The following is a 23,397-nucleotide window of genomic DNA, read 5'->3' as shown; positions in this document are numbered from 1 at the left end:
AAAAGGATTCAGCCTGGAGCTGAAAGCAGCACTTTCTGCTCCCCCCCTCCAAAACTGATTGGTCAGGTGGAACCCCCGTCTAAATACGCTGTTTTAAGAACTGGAAGCAAAAAGGTGTCTCTGGAGACACGTACGTCTGGATTGACAAGCAGGCTAGAAGAGATTGCTCCAGTAACTTTTTGACCTTGCCAGTTGGTATGCTCTACCCCAGCCCATCTCTGAGCTCCAGACACTTTGCAAATCCTCCAAAGAACTCTTAACTTCCGGCTCCGCCTAAACTCATATCCCCCCGGTTTACTATCCCTAGTACTTCAAGACTCCCATAAAATTACCTGGCTTAAGTCTATCAAAAACTTCACTCTTGTGGCCTTATCCCACAACACCTACCCACTATGGGCCCTACTAAAGCAAACAGTCTAGTTGGTCAACGTCTAAAAGATATTGAGCATCAGAACAACCTGGCCACTATAAGGAAATTCTGCCCTTGGTATGTTCATTTTCCACCTCTCCATTTTGATTCTCTGGCCCCATATCTGCACAAACGTATTATCCCAAAATACAGACGTGCTTTTACACTTGCGAGGCTGGATGTTTTGCCATCAGTGGTACTTGAGGGCCGATTCCAAAAGATCCCGCCTGAGAAACGTCTTTGCCCCTGTGGAGACGGTAGCACCGAAACAGCGGCACACGTCCTCCTGTCCTGTACTCTCTACAAAGACCTGAGGAACGAGATCCTCACCCCACTCATACTAACCATCCCAGGGCGCTCAGCCACTGCCACAATGTCCTTTCTTCTATCAGATCAAAATGAGCAGAGAACAGCAAAGGTTGCTAGGTTCATAGCAGGGGCCATCAGAATAAGGGCCACTAACTGACGGCTGATTCAGGACTTGTGCTCTTATATCAAATTTCCTTTTCTGCGTATACTGTAATGTTTTACTGTTGCTATGGCCATTGGCTAAGGCGAATAAAGTTTTTGCAAATCCCTTTGCGTGATCCAGGTTGGTGGGTCTGTTTCTACCCAACCCAAGCTAAGAATGTTTGAAGTCCTGCCCATTTTCATGGGAGTGATGAAAGTGTACCCATAATTCTCTTATTAAAATTAAGGTGCCTTGAAAGAGATTCGCATGGGAGGGTGTGTCCCGATCTTGGGAATTTACCTGGAATTTATCTTGATTTCTTGGGATGGTTTACAGGTGGGACCATAACAGGAACATTGTGTGATTTATGATGGGGGAGGGATACAAAAAACCGGGGATAAAGTGTGTTTTGGGGAGGGAGTCCCATTTGTTTTTATTGCTTATCAATTAATTTACATTCCGTCAATGCCCAAAGCTTGCTTTTTTGTGTTCAGAAGTTTGACCTCTGCTTTCAAATCTACAGTTTGAAAGTGCCGTTGTAACAGAACACTGCCTTCTCTTTTTCTCCCCTTTTTAAATAAAGGATTGTTGAAATCTACAGCAGAAGATTACAAGGTGAGTAATCCCTTGTGTTCTACCTAATGATATCTCTCTCTATAATAAAAATGGAACAGTTTCATCACACAGACCTGCCATTGGAGGATTGGTAATGCCTCATCGCTACCCTGGAATTGCATGAAGTCAGGGTGGGGTAAGGGAGCAAACCAGTGCCGGATTTACGTATAAGCTAAACAAGCTGTAGCTTAGGGCCCCACTCTCTTGGCCCCCCCCCAAAAAAAAATGTAAAGGAAAAAAAACCTGGATGTACATTTCCAAAATATAAAATAAATATAAAATATAAAATAAAACCTACATACAGCAACACTGTTGTTTAGGTGCCTATGATGTAAGTCATGGGCCCTGCCTGCTAGTCTGCTCCCTAAAATATCACTAGGTTACTCATTTCTATATATAGGGTGCCTACATTCTGCATGGACTGGTTGCATGGAAACATGTGGCATGCAGCTGCAGACTTCAGTACAGCACAGTTCCATGCAGGTCAAGCTGTTGTACCTGTTATCTAATATTAAAGAGTGCTTGCAGACTGATGATCAGGCAGCACAGACTAAGGGTATGAGTCTTATGCCTGCTGATCGATTTCATGTAATACATAATTTATTTATTTTGATCCCATTATAAAATTACTATTAATATACAGTGGTACCTCGCAAGACGAATGCCTCGGAAGACGAAAAACTCGCAAAACGAAAGGGTTTTTCGTTTTTTGAGTTGCTTCGCAAGACGGATTTCCCTATGGGCTTGCTTCGCAAGACGAAAACGTCTTGCAAGTTTGTTTCCTTTGTCTTGCAAGTTTGTTTCCTTTTTCTTAAAACCGTGCATTCACTTCGAGGAGCAACTCATAGCACGCGGTGTGGTAGCCTTTTTTGAGGTTTTTGAAGACTTTGTTGATTTTTGAAGCTTTTCCAAAGTCCGTGCTTCGCAAGACGAAAAAATCGCAAGACGAAAAAACTCGCGGAACGAATTAATTTCGTCTTGCGAGGCACCACTGTACTACTTCTTAATTGTATTTCAGTTCAACGATTACTTTGATAAAATACATAATTTTCTTATGTGCCAATGGCTTGAGATACCTGTTAGGTTCATAAATTACCATATAGCATATATTCAACACAAAAAACCGCGGCAATTTGTTGTTGACAAAGGACAGCAGGACGTATCAAGGGCCCCATGACCTTCAGTAGCTTAGGGCCTCATCAAACCTAAATCCATCAGATAAGTGCTGGAGATGTAACGAGGTTGAGGGTACCTTTTATTATACGTGGTGGACTTGTAAAAGGGTATTGGGAAATGATATATGGGGGGGGGGAACGTTTAAAAGTACCTTCCCAAAAAAACTAGAGACCTTTTTATTGGGGATAATTCAGAGGGAGATTCCCAGGTGTCAAAAACGACTATTTATGTACACTACTACTGCAGCCCGTGTTTTGTTAGCCCCAAAATGGAAAACGAGCGAGGTCCCAACCAAAGAAGAATTGCGACTTAATCTGATGGAGTATGCGCAGCTTGCAGATTTAACATATAGAATAAGAGAAGAAAAAGAATGCACATTTAAAAAAGACTTGGAAAATGTTTACAGAAAATTGTGTTCATTGAAAAACACTGGTAGTATTGAGATAAATTCACCACTGAAAGTAAGTTCTGATGGCTGTAACAATGGATTACTGAATGGATTAGTTCATGTAAAAGATGCAGGTGTGTATAGTATGAAAAATGAACCACGGAAAGAGAAGAAGGGAAGCCATTGATTTTCGGTTGTTTAAATGAATATTTTGAAATGTACCATATTTTTCGCACTATAGGACACACTTTTCCCCCTCCAAAAATTGAGGGGAAATGTGTGTGCGTCCTATGGAGCGAATGCAGGCTCCTTGGCTTCAGCGATAGCAACGCGAAGCCTCCGAAGCATAGAGGGAGCGCTCCCTCAGCGCTCCGGAGGCTTCGCGTTGCTTTCGCTGAAGCCTGGAGAGTGAGAGGTGCGGTGCGCACCGACCCCTCTCGCTCTCCAGGCTTCAGGGATAGCTGCCTAAAGCCTTCCGAGCACAGCAGCGGCAAGTTCCTGGTGCGTTTTGGAGGCTTCAGGTTCCTTTCGCTGAAGCCAGGAGAGTCTTGCTCTCCCGGCTTCAGCAAAAGGAACCCGAAGCCTGAGGAGAACATGTGCTGCGCTCGGAAGGCTTCAGGGATAGCCATGCGCAGCCCCTCCGGCAGGGAGAGGCTGCATGGGGCTAAAGAGGAAGCCAAAACAGCGAGTGGGATCCATCACAACTAGGTGTGCCCTATGGTCCGGTGCGCCTTATGGAGCAAAAAATATGGTAATCTCTGCCACCCAGTGCTTTGAAGCATTGCTGCCCCTCCCAAACAAGCCTTTCCTAATGAATGTGACTTGCAGAGACGTCCCATAAGAGTTACAGATCTCTCCCCCCCCCCCCGTTTTCTTTCCTTGCTGCAGTTCAGGAGCGCCTTACGAAACAGATTGCCATCGCCATCACGGAAGCCTTGCAGCCTGCGGGTGTCGGGGTGGTGGTTGAAGCGACGTAAGCATGCGCAGAGCTCTGCTGAGTTACCCAAGAGGGGAAAAGGCTCCCTCTCTCTCCTGGACGGCCAGGGGTTAAATGTTGTGGGTGGGAGGGGCATCACTCAGTGGTTTAGCATCTGATTTGCATGCAGAAGGTTCCAGGTTCAATCCCAAAAACATCGTGCATGCGCAGACGCTCAAAATGACGTCATGCACATGCACAGAAGCAGCGAATCATGACCCACGCACGCGCAGATGCACAGACGCGGGTTGCGTTCTGCTCATGTTGCAAACATGATCCCGTTCGCAACCAGAGGTACCACTGTACTGTTAAAATGAAAAGGGGTCAAACTATTGCAAGAGATATTGATATTTTGGGAGGTTGGATAATTACAATGGAATGGTCTCGGTGGTGGGGTGCACATTTTTGTTCTTATTTATGCATGATTATTACTTTGTTAGGGACTCGGGTGGCACAGTGGGTTAAACCACAGAGCCTAGGACTTGCCGATCAGAAGGTCGGCGGTTCGAATCCCCGCGACGGGGTGAGCTCCCGTTGCTCGGTCCCTGCTCCTGCCCACCTAGCAGTTCGAAAGCATGTCAAAGTGCAAGTAGATAAATAGGTACCACTCTGGTGGGAAGGTAAACGGCGTTTCCATGCGCTGCTCTGGTTCACCAGAAACGGCTTAGTCATGCTGGCCATATGACCCGGAAGCTGTACGCCGGCTCCCTCGGCCAATAAAGCGAGATGAGCGCCGCAACCCCAGGGTCGTCCGTGACTGGACCTAATGGTCAGGGGTCCCTTTACCTTTATTGCTTTGTTAAAAAAAGAAAAGAAAAAGAAAAAAGGAGGAAAGGGAAACTGAAGAAAGAATGCAGTTGGTCAAGGGAGCTGCGGACTCAAAAAGGTGGAAAAACCATATGATGGCTTTAGATGAGGATTAGCAACTGTTATGGAGGAGAGGCCTATCAATGGCTACTCGGCACAATATCTATGCTTCTAAATACCAGTGGCTGGAAACCACATAAGGGGAGAGTTGCTCTCCTGCTCGGATCCTGCACAGGGGTCAGGGCTGTCTTAAGCATATGCGGGGCGGGGGTGCAAAGATGCCCCCGGCGTGCCGGCGCCGCCCAGGTTGCCCAGTCCCAGGTGCGCAGGAGGGCAGAACTGGCTGGCCACCTCAGTGTCTCGCTGGCTCAGTTGCCCCCGAACTCACGGCACAGAGAAGAGCCCACCGCGGCACTCTGACCGATGGATGGGCTCTTCCCCAGACTCAAATATCAGGTCCTGGATTCTCGGCCTGCCGCCCGGGTGCCCCGCACCCCTATGACCTATGGGTAAGACGGAAAACCCGCTAGACGAAAGGGTTTTCTGTTTTGGAGGCACTTCGCAAAACGAATTTCCTATGGGCTTGCTTCTCAAGACGAAAATGTCTTGCGAGTTCCTGCGGTTTCCCCCCCTCCCCCCCTTTTCTAAGCCGCTAAGCCGCTTATCCGCTTATCCGATAAGCCGCTAAAAGCCGCTAAACCTTTAATAGCGCTAATCCGCTAAGCCGTCAATGGGCTTGCTTTGCAAGACGAAAACACCACTAGACGAAGAGAGTCGCGGAACGGATTCTTTTCGTCTTGCGAGGCACCACTGTATCTGGTTAGCCGCTGTGAGATCAGGCTGCTGGACCAAGATGGGCTGTTGGCCTGATCCTGCAAGCTCTTCTCATGCTCTTATCTCTGAAATATTTAATTACCGGTAGGTTTTTTTATGCTGGGGATGTGAACAGGCTGGGGATCAGAGATAAGAGCATGAGAAGAGCTTGCAGGATCAGGCCAACGGCCCATCTTGGTCCAGCAGCCTGTTCTCACAGCGGCTAACCAGATATTTTCCTGTAGGGAAACCCCTGTCAGGGCCGTCTTACCCATAGGTCATAGGGGTGCGGGGCACCCGGGCACCAGGCCGAGAATCCAGGGCCTGAGATTTGAGTCCAGGGAAGAGCCCATCCATCGGTCAGAGTGCCGTGGTGGGCTCTTCTACTGCGGGCGGCTCTGTGCCGCGAGTTTGGGGGCGACTGAGCCAGCGAGACACTGAGGTGGCCAGCCAGTTCTGCCCTCCTGCGCACCTGGGACTGGGCAACCTGGGCGGCGCCGGCACGCCGGGGGGATCTTTGCACCCCCGCCCCCGCATATGCTTATCTCTGAAATATTTAATTACCAGTAGGTTTTTTTTATGCTGGGGATGTGACTGTCTCCAAGGTCTCCCAGCAAGCTTCATGTCCGCGCGAGGATTTGAACCCTGCTCCCCCAGGACTCTAACCATTTCACCACGCTGCTTCTTGCCTGATGGCATCTCCTCCCTCTTCTTTTCCCCCACAGCCACATGTGCATGGTGATGCGAGGGGTTCAGAAAATGAACAGCAAGACTGTGACCAGCACGATGCTCGGAGTATTCCGGGAAGACCCAAAGACCCGGGAAGAGTTTTTGACGCTCATCCGCAGCTAAAACTGTGCCATCTTCCTCCGGACTGTCTTGTCTGCTGTTGGTTCTTTTGCAGCTTTGTTCCCTCCTCTCTCTCACTCTTTCCTTAAAGTAACTGTCCATTTCAATTCCCTTGTTTTCACTTATTATTGGTTCTGTAAAAGGTTCTTTATGGCAAGTCCATTGTGACCCCATCTGGGAGGTTCCAAATTGTCTTGAAAAATGTTTTCTCGGCTGATGTTCTGGGCAGGCCCTCTCACAGCGCTGTCCGTTGATTTTGGCGGGTGGTTCGAGTGGGATTTTACAAAATTTATTCTGCTTCTTAAGATTGTTTAAAGCGCTTTTCAGGAAATGCTCCTTCAGAAGGAGGGAAAGCAAAACCCCTTCTTTCCAAATAACTCAAAAAATGCAGCCTTCCTTCAAGGGGTGGAGCAGAGGCAGTCAACCCAAGGGCCACAATCCTTCACTGGCCAACCGTCCAAGTGGCCACATGCCAGCTGTGATCCCTGCATTGCCGGGGGTTAGACTAGATGAGCCCTGGGGTCCCTTGCAATAATTCTATGGTCCTATGAAGCCCTTCTCCCCAGACTGAGAACTCCTTCCTGGTTTCCAACACATGGCCAGCCACTGTCCTTTCATGGGAACGTTTTTCTGTGCACGTCAAAGAGTCCCGTCCCCTTCCTCTTAGGTAACCAAAATGCCACCATTGTCAGAAGTGGCTTGCTGCAGTCTACACGGAAAATTAAGGCAAGGGATGTTTTGTAAACCTCTTTTAATTAAGGAAAGATGGTGCGGTAACTGGAAGCAAGTGTTGAGCAGACTCTAAGCCTCCCCCTCCCTAAGTCTGTCTGATTCACTTACTCAAATCTATCATTTGCCAGAGCTTGGATCGGTAAGTCAGTAAGCCGGCGACCCCTGGGCCTCTAGAAGTCATTGGGCTCCAACTCCCACTCATCCCAGCCAGCTTGGCCAATGGTCCCAGGGATGAAAGCTGTCAGGAAAGGGCAATAACCAGAAGCAACTCCCGTCCAAGGAAAGGTTGCAGCATTTGCGTGTCGAGGTCCCCAAGCCACCCCCTCAAATAACTCACAACTCACACGTAATTTTTGTTTGGGTGGTTATGAGTGGTTGCTTAGGCATTGGTTAAGACTATCTGTCCTTCCCCCCGCCTGGGGACAGAACTGACATCTGAACTCCATCGGATGCCAGTGAAGGGAAAACAATATTGGGGAGCAATGGAGCTGAGTCGCAGGCCCTCAGCGCTCACCCGCATGCTTCCCAGGGCTTGCTGGCCCTAGCCCCTCTCCAGGGATTCGGATGAAATTGTGGCAAGCCCCTGGGTTCCTTTAACGGAATTCCCTTTCCGCAGCAGCATTGGAGGGGCAGGCACAGCCAATCCTTACCCCTCCTCCAACCAATTTAAACCAATGCCTAACCGCAACCTTACAAGTTGTGACGATTTGCTACGCAGTAGGCAAAAACCAAATGGCACAGCCAATCAGCCGGATGGACAAAATTCCTACCAGGCCCCTTCCCCAACGGCAGATGACCCCATGACAGGCATAGCAAAGTCAGCACGAACAAACCCTAAATATAGGGAGGGCGGGCGGGTGATTTGGCTCACGCAGCGAAAGAGAAAGCTCTGAATTTAAACAGTTTGGTCCCTCTCACCAAATTTGCAACAAGTAAATTCCCCCAGCAACACAGCCATCCAATTAAATGCCAGGGTAATATTTATGACCCTACCTGGCAACAGAGGGGTGACTCAGCGGACCCCACCGCAACACGTGCTCTCACGCTTTGGGACTAAACTGAAAAAGCGAGTGAGGCGGAAGTTAACTATGGAACTCATTGCCACAAGAGGCAGCATTTGAAAAAAGGATTAGACAAATTTGTGGAGGAGAGGGCTGTGGGTGGCTGCTCGCCATGGTGGCTTTTCTTTGCCCATGACTGTTGGAGGAGAGGGGAGAGAGCAGAAAGCCTGCCTGGATTTTCCACAGACGCTCCCTTTCTAGGAAGTGTGCGAAGTCAAAAATGGCAATTTGGCCTTTTCCAACCTGTTGTTGGCCTTGGAAATCCCATCAGCGCCAGCCAGTACACCCAGTGGTCAGGGGCGATGGGCTTTGGCGGTCCAACAACATCTGAGATAAGGTTACCAGATTGTTTTTTCAATCAATCTGGGGACACTTTTCAACTCCAATGGATTTTGTATGGGGACTGATTTGTAAATCCGGAGACTGTCCCTGGGAAACAGGGACGTCTGGTAACCTTAATCTGGGAAGCCCTGGGATGAGGAAACTGCTGACCCTCAGCCTCGTGCAACGAGCGGAGAGGCAGGAGCACAGCGGCCTCACTTTTCCCTTAGGGACAGAGCCGGCGTCGTCCCTGTCCAAACTCTGGTTTTTTGTTTCACCACAGAGTCCTTCCAACATACCTCTTAACTGGACTTTTGGAAAACTTCTCGGCTGTCCCCCTAAAGGAGAACTGGTGCAAGGGAGCGATTTATTCCTTCTCCCCCCCGTACCACGAGCAAAAGGAAGTTCCAAGCAGCTTGCACCCTTTGTGGCCTTAGAATTTGTTGAACTTACAGCTTGGCAAATTTGTTATTGATGGGAAGCTTTGCTCCCCTTGGCCTCATCCAGATGTTTGGGACTACAGTCTGGGGCAGATGGGAGTCGTTGTCCCCAAACAGCTGGATGATGGCAGGGCAAAGAGGAAGGCTTGCTTATGCCTCTTCTTTTGTGGGGGAAAAGTGACCCTTAGCCAACGTTTTCCGTGCCCAGTCTGTACATAAATAAACGTAAGCCATGCACAGTCCGTCATTGTGTTTCCCCCTTCTGTCAAGCTCTGTTCTATTTAAAAATATTAAAAGATAAATACAGCCTTGGTCATTTTTGGGAGACTCTCCGCTGTGTGATTTGTGAGTTCAGCACTGGCATCCTGCAACTTCGCAGATTGCAACCCAGGGTTTAAACTGCTTGAGAATCGCATGCATACCTGCAATCTGTACCTGTGCTTTTGGGAGACATGGGCCAGGGTGCTGCCGCTACCATGTGCATCTGTGGCAGAGCTTTCCAAACTCTGTGTTGTGGCATGTTAGTGTGTCGGTTGCAGAGTATCGGTGTGTTGTGCGAACGCTCCCGGGGCTGGAATGGGGTCGGTTTAACCTCTGGTTTGCTAGTGAAACTGAATGACTGTGTTGCAAAATGATACACGTCTGAAAAGTGCGTCACCAGCACAAAAAGTCAGGAAAGCTCTGGTCTTTGGGGTAGAAAGTCATGGAGCAGCCTCCAGGTGTGAGATGAAATGAGTGCGCCATCTCAATATGGACTTGGAGAAGGTTCACAAAAGGGGATGGAGCGACTCAAAGGTTGTAGCATTTGGATCTTTTCACACAAAAGGCCTGGAAGAGGCACATTGTCTCTCTCCCCCCTCCCCCCACAATACTATGCCTACACTTCTTCCAGTTCATTGGGTTATTTTCTCTCTGTTTGAATCTTTTCCCAAAACCAGACCATCTTTTTAATTTCATTTGAAGTGAAGAAGCACCCACAGAGGCAGGAAATGGCTCGTTTTGTTCATCCAGGAAGAACGGACACAACTGCTTCAGAAAGCCGCAAAGTAACAGAGGTTTAAAAACATAAAATAAGAAGTGTCAACATTAGGTTACTCAAACACCTCTGTTTGGCCTAGCCGAGGCATCTAATACTCTTGAGATTACCCTCTACCTCCTTGCTTTTGTTCTTTGTTCAGATTTCTTGAATCCACAAACTAACTGAAATGCTGACCTTTAATTCCCTGAAGAGCCTGGATTTTATAGCAGGTGTTTCTTGTGAGCGAAGGAAAAGCAAAACTTTACACTCCCACCCCCTGACACACACACATGCATCTTGCCTTTCAGTCGACAATTTGCCCATATTTACCGTGGGTGGCGATGTGGGTTAACCACAGAGCCTAGGACTTGCTGATCTGAAGGTCAGCGGTTCGAATCCCCACGATGGGGTGAGCTCCCGTTGCTTGGTCCCAGCTCCTGCCAACCTAGCAGTTCGAAAGCACACCTGTGCAAGTAGATAAATAGGTACCACTCTGGCGGGAAGGTAAACGGCGTTTCCGTGCGCTGCTCTGGTTCACCAGAAGCGGCTTAGTCCTCGGTCAATAAAGTGAGATGAGTGCCACAACCCCAGAGTCGGCCACGACTGGACCTAATGGTCAGGGGTCCCTTTACCTTTACCTTCACACCAACCCTGCAAGGAAGGCTAGGAGGAGGAACATTTGGTGCTCCAGATGTGGCGAGACTCTGGTTCCCCAATGTCATAGAATCAAAGAGTTGGAAGGAACCCCCCAAACCTCTGCATTGCCAGAATCTCAACTAAAGCACTCACAACAGCAGTCCCAGGGAAGATTGGAGCTGTACTCCAACACCATCTACAGGTTCCCCATCCCTTGGATACGATGGAAGAGCGAGGGACCCAATTTTACATACTGGCTGGGTTCTGACCCCAGGTGTCTCTCTGGTCCAAACTTAGCATGTCAAATGATTTATGGATCATTTCAGCCACAGCCCAAGGCCATTCAGTGAATGGAGGACTATCCAATGCATCTGAATGCTGGGAGATTGCAGGAGTGAAGAAAGGAAGTACAGTGGTACCTTGGGTTAAGAACTTAATTCATTCTGGAGGTCTGCTCTTAACCTGAAACCATTCTTAACCTGAGGTACCACTTTAGCTAATGGGGCCTCCTGCTGCCGCCGCGCAATTTCTGTTCTCATCCTGAAGCAAAGTTCTTAACCCGAGGTACTATTTCTGGGTTAGTGGAGTCTGTAACCTGAAGCGTCTGTAACCTGAGGTACCACTGTACAGTTTGCTATCAGAAGAGGTAGTGATGCCCTTCCGTTTAAAAGAGGACCAGGAAAATTAATGGCAGACAGGGATGCGGATGGCTGCCAGCTAAATGACTGCTATACTCGGCCTCCACAATTAGACGCAGCAGGGCTTCTGAATCCCAGTCATGGAAACCACAGAAGGGGAGAGAAACTCTTGTGTTCGAATCCTGCTTGTGGGTTTTTCCCACAGGCACCTGGTCGGCCACTGAGAGAACAGAATGCTGGACTCAGTGGCGTAGCTGGGTGTTCCGGCACCCGGAGTGCCAGACATGTTGTGCACCTGAGGGCGGGGACGATCTGCCCAAGGGGCCATTCTGCACGGCTGCGCGGTCCTCCCCGGGGCCCGATCTCGGTGCAGGGGGGCGGGCACTGAATGTCACCCCCCTTCAGGATGACACACGCACCGCGCTTCCTGCACCCCCCTTCCTACCAGGCAGAGGGCCTTCTCGGTGGTGGCACCCACCCCGTGGAACACCCTCCCACCAGATGTCAAAGAGAACAACAACTACCAGATTTTTAGAAGACATCTGAAGGCAGCCCTCTTTAGGGAAGCTTTTAATGTTTAACAGACTACTGTATTTTCATACTTTGCTGGAAGCTGCCCAGAGTGGCTGGCGAAACCCAGCCAGATGGGCGGGGTATAAATAATAAATTCTATTCTATTCTATTCCTATACCCCCGGCTGGACTAGATGAGCCATTGGCCTGATCCACGAAGCTCTTCTTATGATCTTATTGGCTATCACCCATTAACCCTTAAAGCAACCCCACTGCAAGGGAACGCAGTAATTTTTTATCTACATATTACAGATTTGGGGAACGGGAGAGGAATAGCAGCTTCCCAAAGGCCACCCAGTGAGTAAATGGCTGGAGCGAGATTTAAACTCTGGCCCTGAAGCTCAGTCATGTCACAACATCACTGACACCAGCCAGGAATCAAGCATTGTTTAGCGATTTATTGACTGCTGGGAGACGGGCAGGAAATGACATGTTTTCAGTGCCGTTATTAGCATCAGACATGAGAGACCGTTCCTCCAGCAGCCTCTTACACCTGGGGTAGCTATGCCAGTGGGGCAGGACTTCAAAGGCAGAAGGGCCCTACCTTGGAGGGTAGGACTCGAACCCATGACTTCAAGTTACAAGGAGATTCCGACTCCACATCAGGAAGAACTTTCTGACAGTAAAGAGCTGTTTGACCGCGGAATGGTCTCCCTTGGGAGCTGGCGGATTCTCCTTCCTTGGAGGTTTTTAAGGAGAGGTTGAATGGCCATCTGTCATGGATGCTTTAGCTGAGATTCCTGCATCGCCGGGGGTTGGACTGGATGACCCCAGGGGGTCCCATTCCAGCTCTACAATTCTATGATTCTAACTGTGCAGAAGGGCTCTCAAACCCAGCATGGCTGGTTTGTTTAACTTGCAGGATTTATGCTGGTTGTCGAATCCAGCTTTCCCAGGTGCTGAACCTGCAGAGCAGAAACGATTAAGAAAAACAAGGTAAAGGTAAAGGGACCCATGACCATTCGGTCCAGTCGTGACTGACTCTGGGGTTGCGGTGCTCATTTTGCTTTATTGGCTGAGGGAGCCTGCGTTTGTCCGCAGACAGTTTCCGGGTCATGTGGCCAGCATGACTAAGCCGCTTCTGGCGAACCAGAGCAGCACACGGAAACGCCGTTTACCTTCCCGCCGGATCAGTACCTATTTATCTACTTGCACTTGACGTGCTTTTGAACTGCTAGGTTGGCAGGAGCAGGGACCGAGCAATGGGAGCTCACTCCGTCGCGGGGATTCGAACCGCCAACCTTCTGATCAGAAAGTCCTAGGCTCTGTGGTTTAACCCACAGCGCCACCCGCTTCCCAGCGATGCAGTTAATTATTATCAGTAAAGCTATTGATGAGCTGTTGTTCTTCTGGACAATGATGTAACTCTGGAAAGATGTACTTTCAGCCGGCAGTACAGGAGGCAGAAAGAAGGTCAGTTTTGTTACTGGCTCTGTCATTCGTTCAGCCCCTTGCTCTGCATATCTGCCACTGGGCTGTGTGTCTCTCCCCTCCCCCACCCCGTCCATTTGCCCTTTTGCGAAAGCTTTTGAGGTTGTGAGGACATAGCGAGGAGCTATTTCGAAAGCTTTGTGCCCTTATTCAAACACTAGAAACTTTCTTTTTTAAAAAATAATATTTATTAAAGTTTTAAAAGTTACAGAAAGAAAAGAAAAAAAATTAAACAGAACAGAACAATACAATACAATACAAAAAACAAAAATGCTACATATACATAACAAAAACAAAACAAAAACAATTTAAAAATCACACCCAATACTTTCAATGTTATTAACTTTCATTTACTTGTTTCCTTGACCTCCTCACACCTCCCTTTTTTGTATTCTAGTTCAATTAGCTATTTCAACAAATCCTTTCCATCCTTCCCAATTTTTATCCTAATATAATGTAACTTTACCTTCCCTCCTTTCATCCATTAACAATCTATTTTTACTTAGTCCTTTATAATACTTCTGCTAAAGCCACATAACTTCATTCCAGCCTCCTTCTAACATTCCTTAATTTTAGAATGTTTCTGTAAATAAACTTTAAATTTCTTCCAATCTTCTTCCACCAACTCTTCTCCCTGGTCTCGGATTCTGCCAGTCATTTCCGCCAGTTCCATGTAGTCCATCACCTTCATCTGCCATTCTTCCCGGGTGGGTAGATCTTGTGTCCAAACACTAGAAACTTTCTGCCCTCACCAGTTAAAACTGCTTGTAAGTTTCCACTTAGTACAAACCAAAAGGATGGTGCAGTTGTTAGCATGCAGTGGTTTGCCTGGGAAGACCTGGGTAACAGAGTGCAATTAGCTTATTAAATTTATTAATCATGTCTCACAAGAAAGAGGTCCCAAAGCAATTTGGTTAGGCTGTTGCACAATTTGCTACCCTTCTTCCTTCTCCATGTGTGTAATCAAGTTAAACAGGTTAATTAGGGTTGTCATATTCCCCAAAGTGAAAATCTGGACAAAATTATTGGGGCTTTTTTTGGTTTTGTAAAGCATTTTTTTTTAAATCGCCCTACTTGCCCTATGTCTGGGTTTACCTGGACATTTTGCCGATTCAGCGAAAATCAACCCGGAAGCCGTTTTGACAGCCCGATTCCCAGACGTATTGCAGTCCCTTGGTTAATGCGGCAGCCAGACTGGTGACGGGGAGCGGCCGCCGAGACCACATAACACCAGTCCTGAGAGATCTGCATTGGCTCCCAGTATGTTTCTGAGCACAATTCAAAGTCTTGGTGTTAACCTTTAAAGCCCTAAACGGCCTCGGTCCTGTATATCTGAAGGAGCGTCTCCACCCCCATCTTTCCACCAAGACACTGCGGTCCAGCGCTGAGTGTCTTCTGGCGGTTCCCTCATTGCGAGAAGCCAAGTTAAAGGGAACCAGGCAGAGGGCCTTCTCGGTGGTGGCACCCGCCCTGTGGAACGCCCTCCCACCAGATGTCAAAGAGAACAACTACTACCAGACTTTTAGAAGACATCTGAAGGCAGCCCTGTTTAGGGAAGCTTTTAATGTCTAATAGGTTATTGTATTTTAATATTCTGTTGGAAGCCACCCAGAGTGGCTGGGGAAACCCAGCCAGATGGGCGGGGTATAAATAATAAATTATTATTATATTATTATTTCAGTTCTACCCCCTACAATCATATCTGAATGACCCATTTGCAACATAACACCCCTAACCCTGGATGCCATGGGCATCCAATGAAGCTGGATGTTGGAAAATTCAGGACCAACAAAGGAAAGGACTTACCGTAATTTTTGCTCTATAAGACTCACTTTTTCCCTCCTAAAAAGTAAGGGGAAATGTGTGTGCATCTTATGGAGCGAATGCAGGCTGTGCAGCTATCCCAGAAGCCAGAACATCAAGAGGGATTGCTGCTTTCGCTGCGCAGCGATCCCTCCTGCTGTTCTGGCTTCTGAGATTCAGAATATTTTTTTACTTGTTTTCCTCCTCCAAAAACTAGGTGCGTCTTGTGGTCTGGTGCGTCTTATAGAACGAAAAATACGGTACTCATTTTGGAACTCCCTGCCACAGGAGCCCATGTTGGCCATCAACTTAGTTGGCTTTTTTTTTTTTAAAAAAAAAAAAGGGTTAGACAAATTCATGGATGAGAAGGCTATCAATGTTTGCTTGCCACAATGGCTATAATCTCCCTCCACTGCTGGAGCCAGTAAATTAGGGTTACCAGACGTCCCTGGTTCCCGGGGACAGTCCCCGGATTTGCAAATCTGTCCCCAGGAAATATGGCAGCGGCAGCCTCAGCAGCCCAGAGCCAGCCTGTTAGTGCAGTTGGCTCTGGCTGGCTTCAGGAGCTGCTTGCTGCCATGGCGCCCGCCATTTTTCCTTGCTGGAAGTCCCCATATGATGTGTCTTGTGCGCATAGGATATGTCTTGTGCGATCTCCTGCCCCGTTCCCCCTTTGTTTTGACTGATCGGGGGAGGCTTGGGCGTCATGGGCAGGTGGCCGTTGCCCAGTTTTTTAAAAACTCTGTGCATTTATGTTTCACAGTGGGCTAAAGAAGGGCTTTGCACCTTTATACAATATGCATGTGTGCTTGGGCCCAGGGTCTTTTTTTTTTTTTAATAATATTTTTATTGATTTTCCAACACATATTAAACACAATACAATACATTATACAAAGACAAACAAACACATAAACACACACAAATATAGTTTCAAAACCTTCTTTTCATAAACATTACTTCTCCGACTTCCCCATACCTCTCCTTTCTGCATCCCTATTTCCAGATTTCTTTCAGCAAATCCTCACTTAATTTAACTAATTACTCTTTTTTCCCCCCTTCTCTCTTACCTAATCATTTACAGCTGTAATCCTCTTTTTTCTCTAACCTCGACATTTTAGCACTCATTACTTTTATAATCATTCTTAAGATACACTTTAAATTTCTTCCAATCTTCCTCCACCGTCTCTTTTCCTTGGTCACGGATTCTGCCAGTCATCTCGGCCAGTCCCATGTAGTCGACCACCTTCGTCTGCCATTCTTCCAGAGTGGGTAGTTCTTGTGTCTTCCAATACTTTGCTATAAGTACCCTTGCTGCTGTAGTAGCGTACATAAAAAAAAGTCCTGTCTCTCTTTGACACCAATTGGCCGACCATGCCCAGGAGAAAAGCCTCTGGTTTCTTATGAAAGGTACATTTAAGTACCTTCTTCATTTCATTATAGATCCTTTCCCAGAAGGCCTTAATCCTCGGGCATGTCCACCAAAGGTGATAGAAAGTACCTTCAGTTACATTACATTTCCAGCATTTGTTATTGGGCAAATGATAAATTTTAGCAAGCTTGACTGGGGTCATGTACCACCTGTAAATCATTTTCATAATATTCTCTCTTAAGGCATTACATGCCGTAAACTTTATACCGGTGGTCCATAACTGTTCCCAGTCAGCAAACATAATATTATGACCAATGTCTTGTGCCCACTTAATCATAGCTGATTTAACCGTTTCATCCTGCGTATTCCATTTCAACAGCAAGTTATACATCTTTGACAAATTCTTAGTATTGGAATCTAATAATTCTGTTTCTAGTTTTGATCTCTGGGCCCAGGGTCTTTTGCCACTACTGACTCCCTGTTGCTACTCAGCTTTTCCCCCCCCCAAAAAAAGTGTCCCCGGATTCATTGAAAAAAATCTGGTAACCATACAGTAAACGGCTCTGAATACCAGTGCTGGACACAGCAGGAGCGAGTGCTGCCGTCCTTCGGCTGAAGTGTCATAAATGAGTCTGCATCGCCATCTGCAGGCGGAAGCACCATCGTCCGCAAAGGGAGGAGTTATTTTTCCATCGACAAAAACCCCAAAGTCTCCTGCGAGGCCACACCACCTTCTGACAACCATCTGGGTTGTGGCTAATGATTTATTATATGCATTCTGAACCAGGCCATTAGTGGACACGATTCTCTACAAAGGAGGAGATCAGGTCCCTGCCCTGAGGAGGTTGGCACAAATCCTGCTCTCCTGAAACGATGAGAACACAGGCCTGGCTTTCTCTCCCAATGTGACTGCAGCTATAAAAGCACAGTCTCTCTAAGAGCATCAGGCAATAGGGCCTCCTGTCTTGGCTCAGCGGTCTGATATGACGAAAGCAAGGCAGTCCCAGGGGGCAGCTATCGTTTGCAATATTCATTATCGTTATGAAGGGTGCTTGTTCCGTTCCCACCTCCCTCCCACCCACAGTGTGCATCAAGGCTCCCTTTTGTGGCAGACATGCTTGCCCGGCCTCGAAGGCTGATAAGGCCTGCGATAAGGATCCTGCTTCCGGGAGAGACAGAGGAGATTTTAATAAAGATTTTGCTCAGTCCGGGAGAAGCTTGGCTGTTACGTGTCATGTCGAGCTGTGATTTGATGGCGGGCGGGGGGAATGGGTTGTAGTTTGGCCACGAATAAGGCCCCAAAGGGAAGAGCAGGGCCGGCTCTACTGTTAGTTAGACAGAGGGAGACGCCCAGCTCAGGTGGCTGATGCAGTGGGTGGGTGGGTGGGCAGGTGCCACACGGCCTGCCCAGCATCTTTTAAGATGGCTGGCCATGCTCAGGTATGGTGGAGGCAGCTGTTTGAACATGGGTGTGGAAATGAGATTCAGCTGCCCAGTCCTGCCAGCTTTTGTACATGGAAGGATGTGTGGGGAACTCGCCAAAAGAAAATCGGACATTATTTATGTATGCTACCCCTTCATGGATCACTGCCTTGCCATGGCGAAGGGGCTTGAATAACTCAGAGAAGTTATGAGCTATGCCGTGCAGGGCCACCCAAGATGGACAGGTCATAGTGGAGAGTTTGGACCAAACGTGATCCACCTGGAGGAGGAACCGGCAAGCCACTCCAGCATCCCTGCCAAGAAAACTCCATGGACAAAGACAACAGGCATATAAAAGTTATGATGCTGGAAGATGAGCCCCTCAGGTCGGAAGGCGTCCAACATGCTACTGAGGAAGAACGGAGGACAAGTACAAATAGATTCAGAGCTGATGAAGTGGCTGGGCCAAAGCCGAAAGGACGCTCAGTTGCGGATATGCCTGGAAGCAAAAGGAAAGTCCAATGCTGTAAAGAAAAATATTGCATAGGAACCTGGAATGTAAGAACCATGAACCTGGGTAAGTTGGATGTGGCCAAAAATGAGATGGCAAGAATAAGGGGAGGCCAGAGGACGAGATGGTTGGACAGTGTTCTCGAAGCTACCAACATGAGTTTGACCAAACTGTGGGAGGCAGTGGAAGACAGGAGTGCCTGGTGTGTTCTGGTCCAAGGGGTCACGAAGAGTCGGACACGACTAAACGACTAAACAACAAAGGCAGCAGCAAGAATTTTAATAGCAAACTTGGAAGACAGGAGAAATACCATCAAAAGAACAATGGCAAGAAAAGCTGATGAACTATGCAGAGTTAGTAAAGTTAACGGATAAACTGCGTGAAAAGGACAATAGTGACTTTGAAAAAGAATGGGAACCTTTTACAACTTATTTGCATAAACAACAAAAAAACATGGACTCATTTGCAGGGTTTAAATAAACATTTACAACGGCGATAACACAGTATTATGTACAAACAGCAGAATGTAACATTTGATGTAATAAACCAGAAATGGAAGTTGGGGGAAGTCAACGGGGGGGGGGGCGGGGATTGGAAAATGAATGTTAAGTAATGATATTGGATATTTGTTATGAGAAAAGAAAATCAATAAAATTATTAATTTTTTAGAATGGCTGAAGGCAGAAGAAGAAGAAGAAGAAGAGTTTGGATTTGATATCCCGCCTTTCACTCCCTTTAAGGAGTCTCAAAGCGGCTAACAATCTCCTTTCCCTTCCTCCCCCACAACAAACACTCTGTGAGGTGAGTGGGGCTGAGAGACTTCAGAGAAGTGTGACTGGCCCAAGGTCACCCAGCAGTTGCATGTGGAGGAGCGGAGACGCGAACCCGGTTCCCCAGATTACGAGACTACCGCTCTTAACCACTACACCACACTGGCTCACAGGCAGGATAGGATTACGTCAAATAAATGAATAAAAACATCCTATCAGGGTCTGGCAGAGGCACTCTTAATATCTTCTGCAAAATCTCTTGAGTCCCCACACTCTCAACTCATTGCCCACTTGGTCACAAAGTGATAAGGATGGTTACCTTTTTCTTTCCTGAAATATGCAGAGAGATAAAGGAGGAAATAGGATTACTCTCTTTCCAACTTCCTCTGTCATCTTGATGAGCTTCCCAAGGCTCAGATTGGATCTTTTACCTGAATCCCTTGGAAATGTGAAGTGTGTGTGTGTGTGTGTGTGTGTGTGTGTGTGTGTGTGTGTTCTCTCGCTCTCTCTGGGGAGGAGGGCTGATTTGGGAGATGGCGGGGAGAGAAGAATGACCCGAAGTTTGGTGACCACAGCAGTTCTTTCAAAATCCACATGTGCTCACAGACCTAAAGGTAAGCAGCATTCGAGAAGACTCTCTGAAACAAGCAGGTGCCCAAAATCCAACCAAAGGTCTCCTCTGCCCGGGAACCGTAGTCCTCCTGTGTGGGAGGCTAGTTATCTCTCAACAGAGATATATTCACACCCTTGCCAAACTACAAGTCCCATGCTACTTTTGGGGGAAGATCAATAGTTATCCCGGCTTAAACAGGCACAAACTCATAAGTCTTTATATATACAGTGGACGCTCAGGTTGCAAACATGATCCATGTGGGAGACACGTTTGCAACCCGCAGCGCCGCGTCTGCGCACGCACGGGTTGCGATTTGGCACTTATGTGCCATGCGCGAGCACCAAAACCCAAAAGTAACCTCTTCCGGTACTTCCGGGTTTCGGCGCATCCGTAACCCAAAAACGCGCAACTTGAAGCGTCTGTAACCCGAGGTATGACTGTATTTCATTTTCCACTGCTCCTTTGTCAACACCTGAAGGGTCACATTTAATTCTTTATCTGAATTTTTATTGAAGTGTCACATTTACTGAATGTTCTGTTATTAGTTATTTGCCACTGGGCTTAACAACTGATGCTTTTTAATGGCACATGTTCTTCCTTAATAGGCACTGCACAGCTAGGGGAGAAGTACTCTTACAAGACCATTGATAGGGAGGGATTTTTCTTTTCTTTTCTTTTTACTGCTGTTGAACAAGCATGCTTCAGTTTCTCATATATATATATATATATATATATATATATATATATATATATATATGTTTTTCCTAAAACAATATACACATGGAAAATAAAAAAACAGAAAGAAAAAAATGTTCTTTCGAGCCTTTCAACTTCCCTGCATCCCTCCATTTCTAAAATTTGTTCCTGTATCTTTTACTGTAATCTATCTGTTATATTGGGACGCGGGTGGCGATGTGGGTTAAACCACTGAGCCTAGGACTTGCAGATCAGAAGGTTGGCGGTTCAAATGCCCGCGACGGGGTGAGCTCCCGTTGCTTGGTCCCTGCTCCTGCCAACCTAGCAGTTCGAAAGCATGTCAAAGTGCAAGTAGATAAATAGGTACCACTCTGGCGGGAAGGTAAACGGCGTTTCCGTGCGCTGCTCTGGTTCGCCAGAAGCGGCTTAGTCATGCTGGCCACATGACCCGGAAGCTGTACGCCGGCTCCCTTGGCCAATAAAGCGAAAATGAGCGCCGCATCCCCAGAGTCGGCCACAACTGGACCTAATGGTCAGGGGTCCCTTTTCCTTTATCTTTATCTGTTATACATCCATAGTGTCCAAAGTTCGTGTTACTTTACAAGTCTCGTCGTATTCCTGCCAATAAGCACACTGCAGTTTCCAGCACTAGCTCTGAGCATGTATGTTTAGGGTCAGGCTTGCCTGGTTAACGGGAATCATAGAATCATAGAGTTGGAAGAGACCACAAGGGCCATCGAGTCCAACCCCCTGCCAAGCAGGAAACACCATCAGAGCACTCCTGACATAAGCCTCTGCTTAAAGACCTCCAAAGGAGACTCCACCACACTCCTGGGCAGCAAATTCCACTGTCGAACAGCTCTTACTGTCAGGAAGTTCTTCCTAATGTTTAGGTGGAATCTTCTTTCTTGTAGTTTGGAGCCATTGCTCCGTGTCCGCTTCTCTGGAGCAGCAGAAAACAACCTTTCTCCCTCCTTTATGTGACATCCTTTTTATATATTTGAACATGGCTATCATATCACCCCTTAACCTCCTCTTCTCCAGGCTAAACATGCCCAGCTCCCTTAGCCATTCCTCATAAGGCATCGTTTCCAGGCCTTTGACCATTTTGGTTGCCCTCCTCTGGACACGTTCCAGTTTGTCAGTGTCCTTCTTGAACTGTGGTGCCCAGAACTGGACACAGTACTCCAGGTGAGGTCTGACCAGAGATGCAGACATTTAGAAAAATACAGCACTTCCACTCCATTCTTAATTTTTGATTTGATTGGTATCTTATAATTGAAGTCAATTTTGCCAATTCTATCTACTCACTTAATTTACAAAGTATTTCGAAGATTCTATCTCAAAATATTGTTCTAAAAATGACATGCTAAGAGGCTTAGAATAAGCAATAACAAAACCAAAAAAGAAAGAAGGAAAAATCAGAATTTAACAAAAATAATTTATTATAGAATGCAAGGGAGGAAAGGTAGAAAGAAATATAAAGAAGTTGAATTGCTGTGGAGGGAAGTAGAGTGTGGGTGGTGGGTTTTATAATTAAGTGTATAATTATGCAGCTGGTATAATTTAGATATTATATTTTATGTGAAGGAATCATTGGGAATTTTGGTTATTATGTATATATGTTAAGTCTCAATAAAGATCTTTGGGGGGGGGACAAAAAAAAAGAAAAAAAAGAAAAACACAGTGACACAAAGGGTTGTTTGAAGAACAGGAAGTTACCTAATCACTCAGATGTACCGATTAATCTATCCAATGTTTGCGGGGTTCTAGTTGCGGTTGGTGACATGGAAACACACTCCCCCTTCACAAGGGCCTCCATGTGCCTTTTTGAGCATGCTTCCCCCGCCAAATCTGGAACGCTTTACTCCAGTTTTCCACCAAGGTGGCTAAACACACACACACACACACACACACACACACACACACTCAGGGCATCAAAAAGGCATTTGAAATCCAAACAGCAGGCCCACGTCCATGGAAAATCCTGACGTGTTGGAAGGGGCATTTTCTCCAGCGTTTGGGAGGCTGGTCGCATAGCGACTCTTGAAGCAAATGACCAACAGCGAATATTTACCTGCAGCAGCTGTCTCCAAGCTGGTGCCCTCCTTACGTTTTTTACTACCATTACAGGGCAGCTGGCATCAAGTTGGCAAAGGCTGCCCTGGAAGCTGAACCAACCTGGGAGTTTTGAGGTCCAAATCCAGCTGGCTTAGCTACTTGTACACAGTGGTGTAGCGAGTGTGGGGGGGGGGCACGGGGCGGTTGCCCCAGATGCAGTATTTGTTAGGGGCGCAAGATTTCAACACCCGGTGCTGCCTCAATACAGCTGTGTGCTTTTGTTGCAGGGCTCTGTTGAAAACAGCTTCTCAGAAGTTTTTAAAAATGATAAAAAGTTAGGGTTCCAGGTGGAGAAATCGAAGTTAGAAACTGAATTGTTAGAACCAAAGACTAAGGTATTATCTAGAATGTATAACTTGCTGTTAAAATGGAATACACAAGACGAAATGGTCAAATCGGTTATGATAAAATGGGCACAGGACATTGGGCATAACATTATGTTTGAGGACTGGGAAAGGTTGTGGACCACTGGGCTGAACTTCACCGCATGTAATGCTCTGAAGGAAAATGTAATGAAAATGATATATAGATGGTACATGACCCCAGTTAAACTTGCCAAAATATACCATTCGTCTGATAATAAATGTTGGAAATGTAAAGAAAACGAAGGAACATTCTTTCACCTCTGGTGGACATGCCCTAAGGTGAAGGTCTTCTGGGAAATGATATATAATGAGCTGAAAAAGGTATTTAAGTATACCTTCACTAAGAAACCAGAGGCCTTCCTTCTGGGTATTGTCGGCCAGAAGGTGTTAAAGA

At 46.9% G+C, this 23,397-nt stretch overlaps 1 protein-coding gene and 1 long non-coding RNA gene across 2 annotated transcripts in view; both read left to right on the top strand.

Moving 5' to 3' along the window:
* The window catches only part of GCH1 (GTP cyclohydrolase 1), a 37,872-nt gene extending 31,281 nt beyond the window's left edge, over positions 1-6,591 (top strand). Inside the window, exons 4-6 of the mRNA XM_081866185.1 lie at positions 1,444-1,475; positions 3,928-4,012; positions 6,361-6,591. Coding sequence (XP_081722311.1) covers positions 1,444-1,475; positions 3,928-4,012; positions 6,361-6,487 — 244 coding nt within the window. The 3' untranslated portion in view covers positions 6,488-6,591. The remainder of the gene's footprint in view (positions 1-1,443; positions 1,476-3,927; positions 4,013-6,360) is intronic.
* Positions 1-6,612, top strand: part of LOC309345551 — a 130,301-nt gene extending 123,689 nt beyond the window's left edge. Inside the window, exon 2 of the long non-coding RNA XR_014158300.1 lies at positions 6,576-6,612. This is a non-coding gene — a long non-coding RNA (uncharacterized lncRNA). The remainder of the gene's footprint in view (positions 1-6,575) is intronic.
* Positions 6,613-23,397: the final 16,785 nt, after the last annotated feature.

This window comes from Podarcis erhardii (genome assembly GCF_964252035.2).
Source record: "Podarcis erhardii genome assembly, chromosome: 1".
NCBI classification, from domain to species: domain Eukaryota; kingdom Metazoa; phylum Chordata; class Lepidosauria; order Squamata; family Lacertidae; genus Podarcis; species Podarcis erhardii.
Note: the sequence above shows the minus strand (reverse complement) of the source record. Positions and strands in the feature narration are given on the sequence as shown.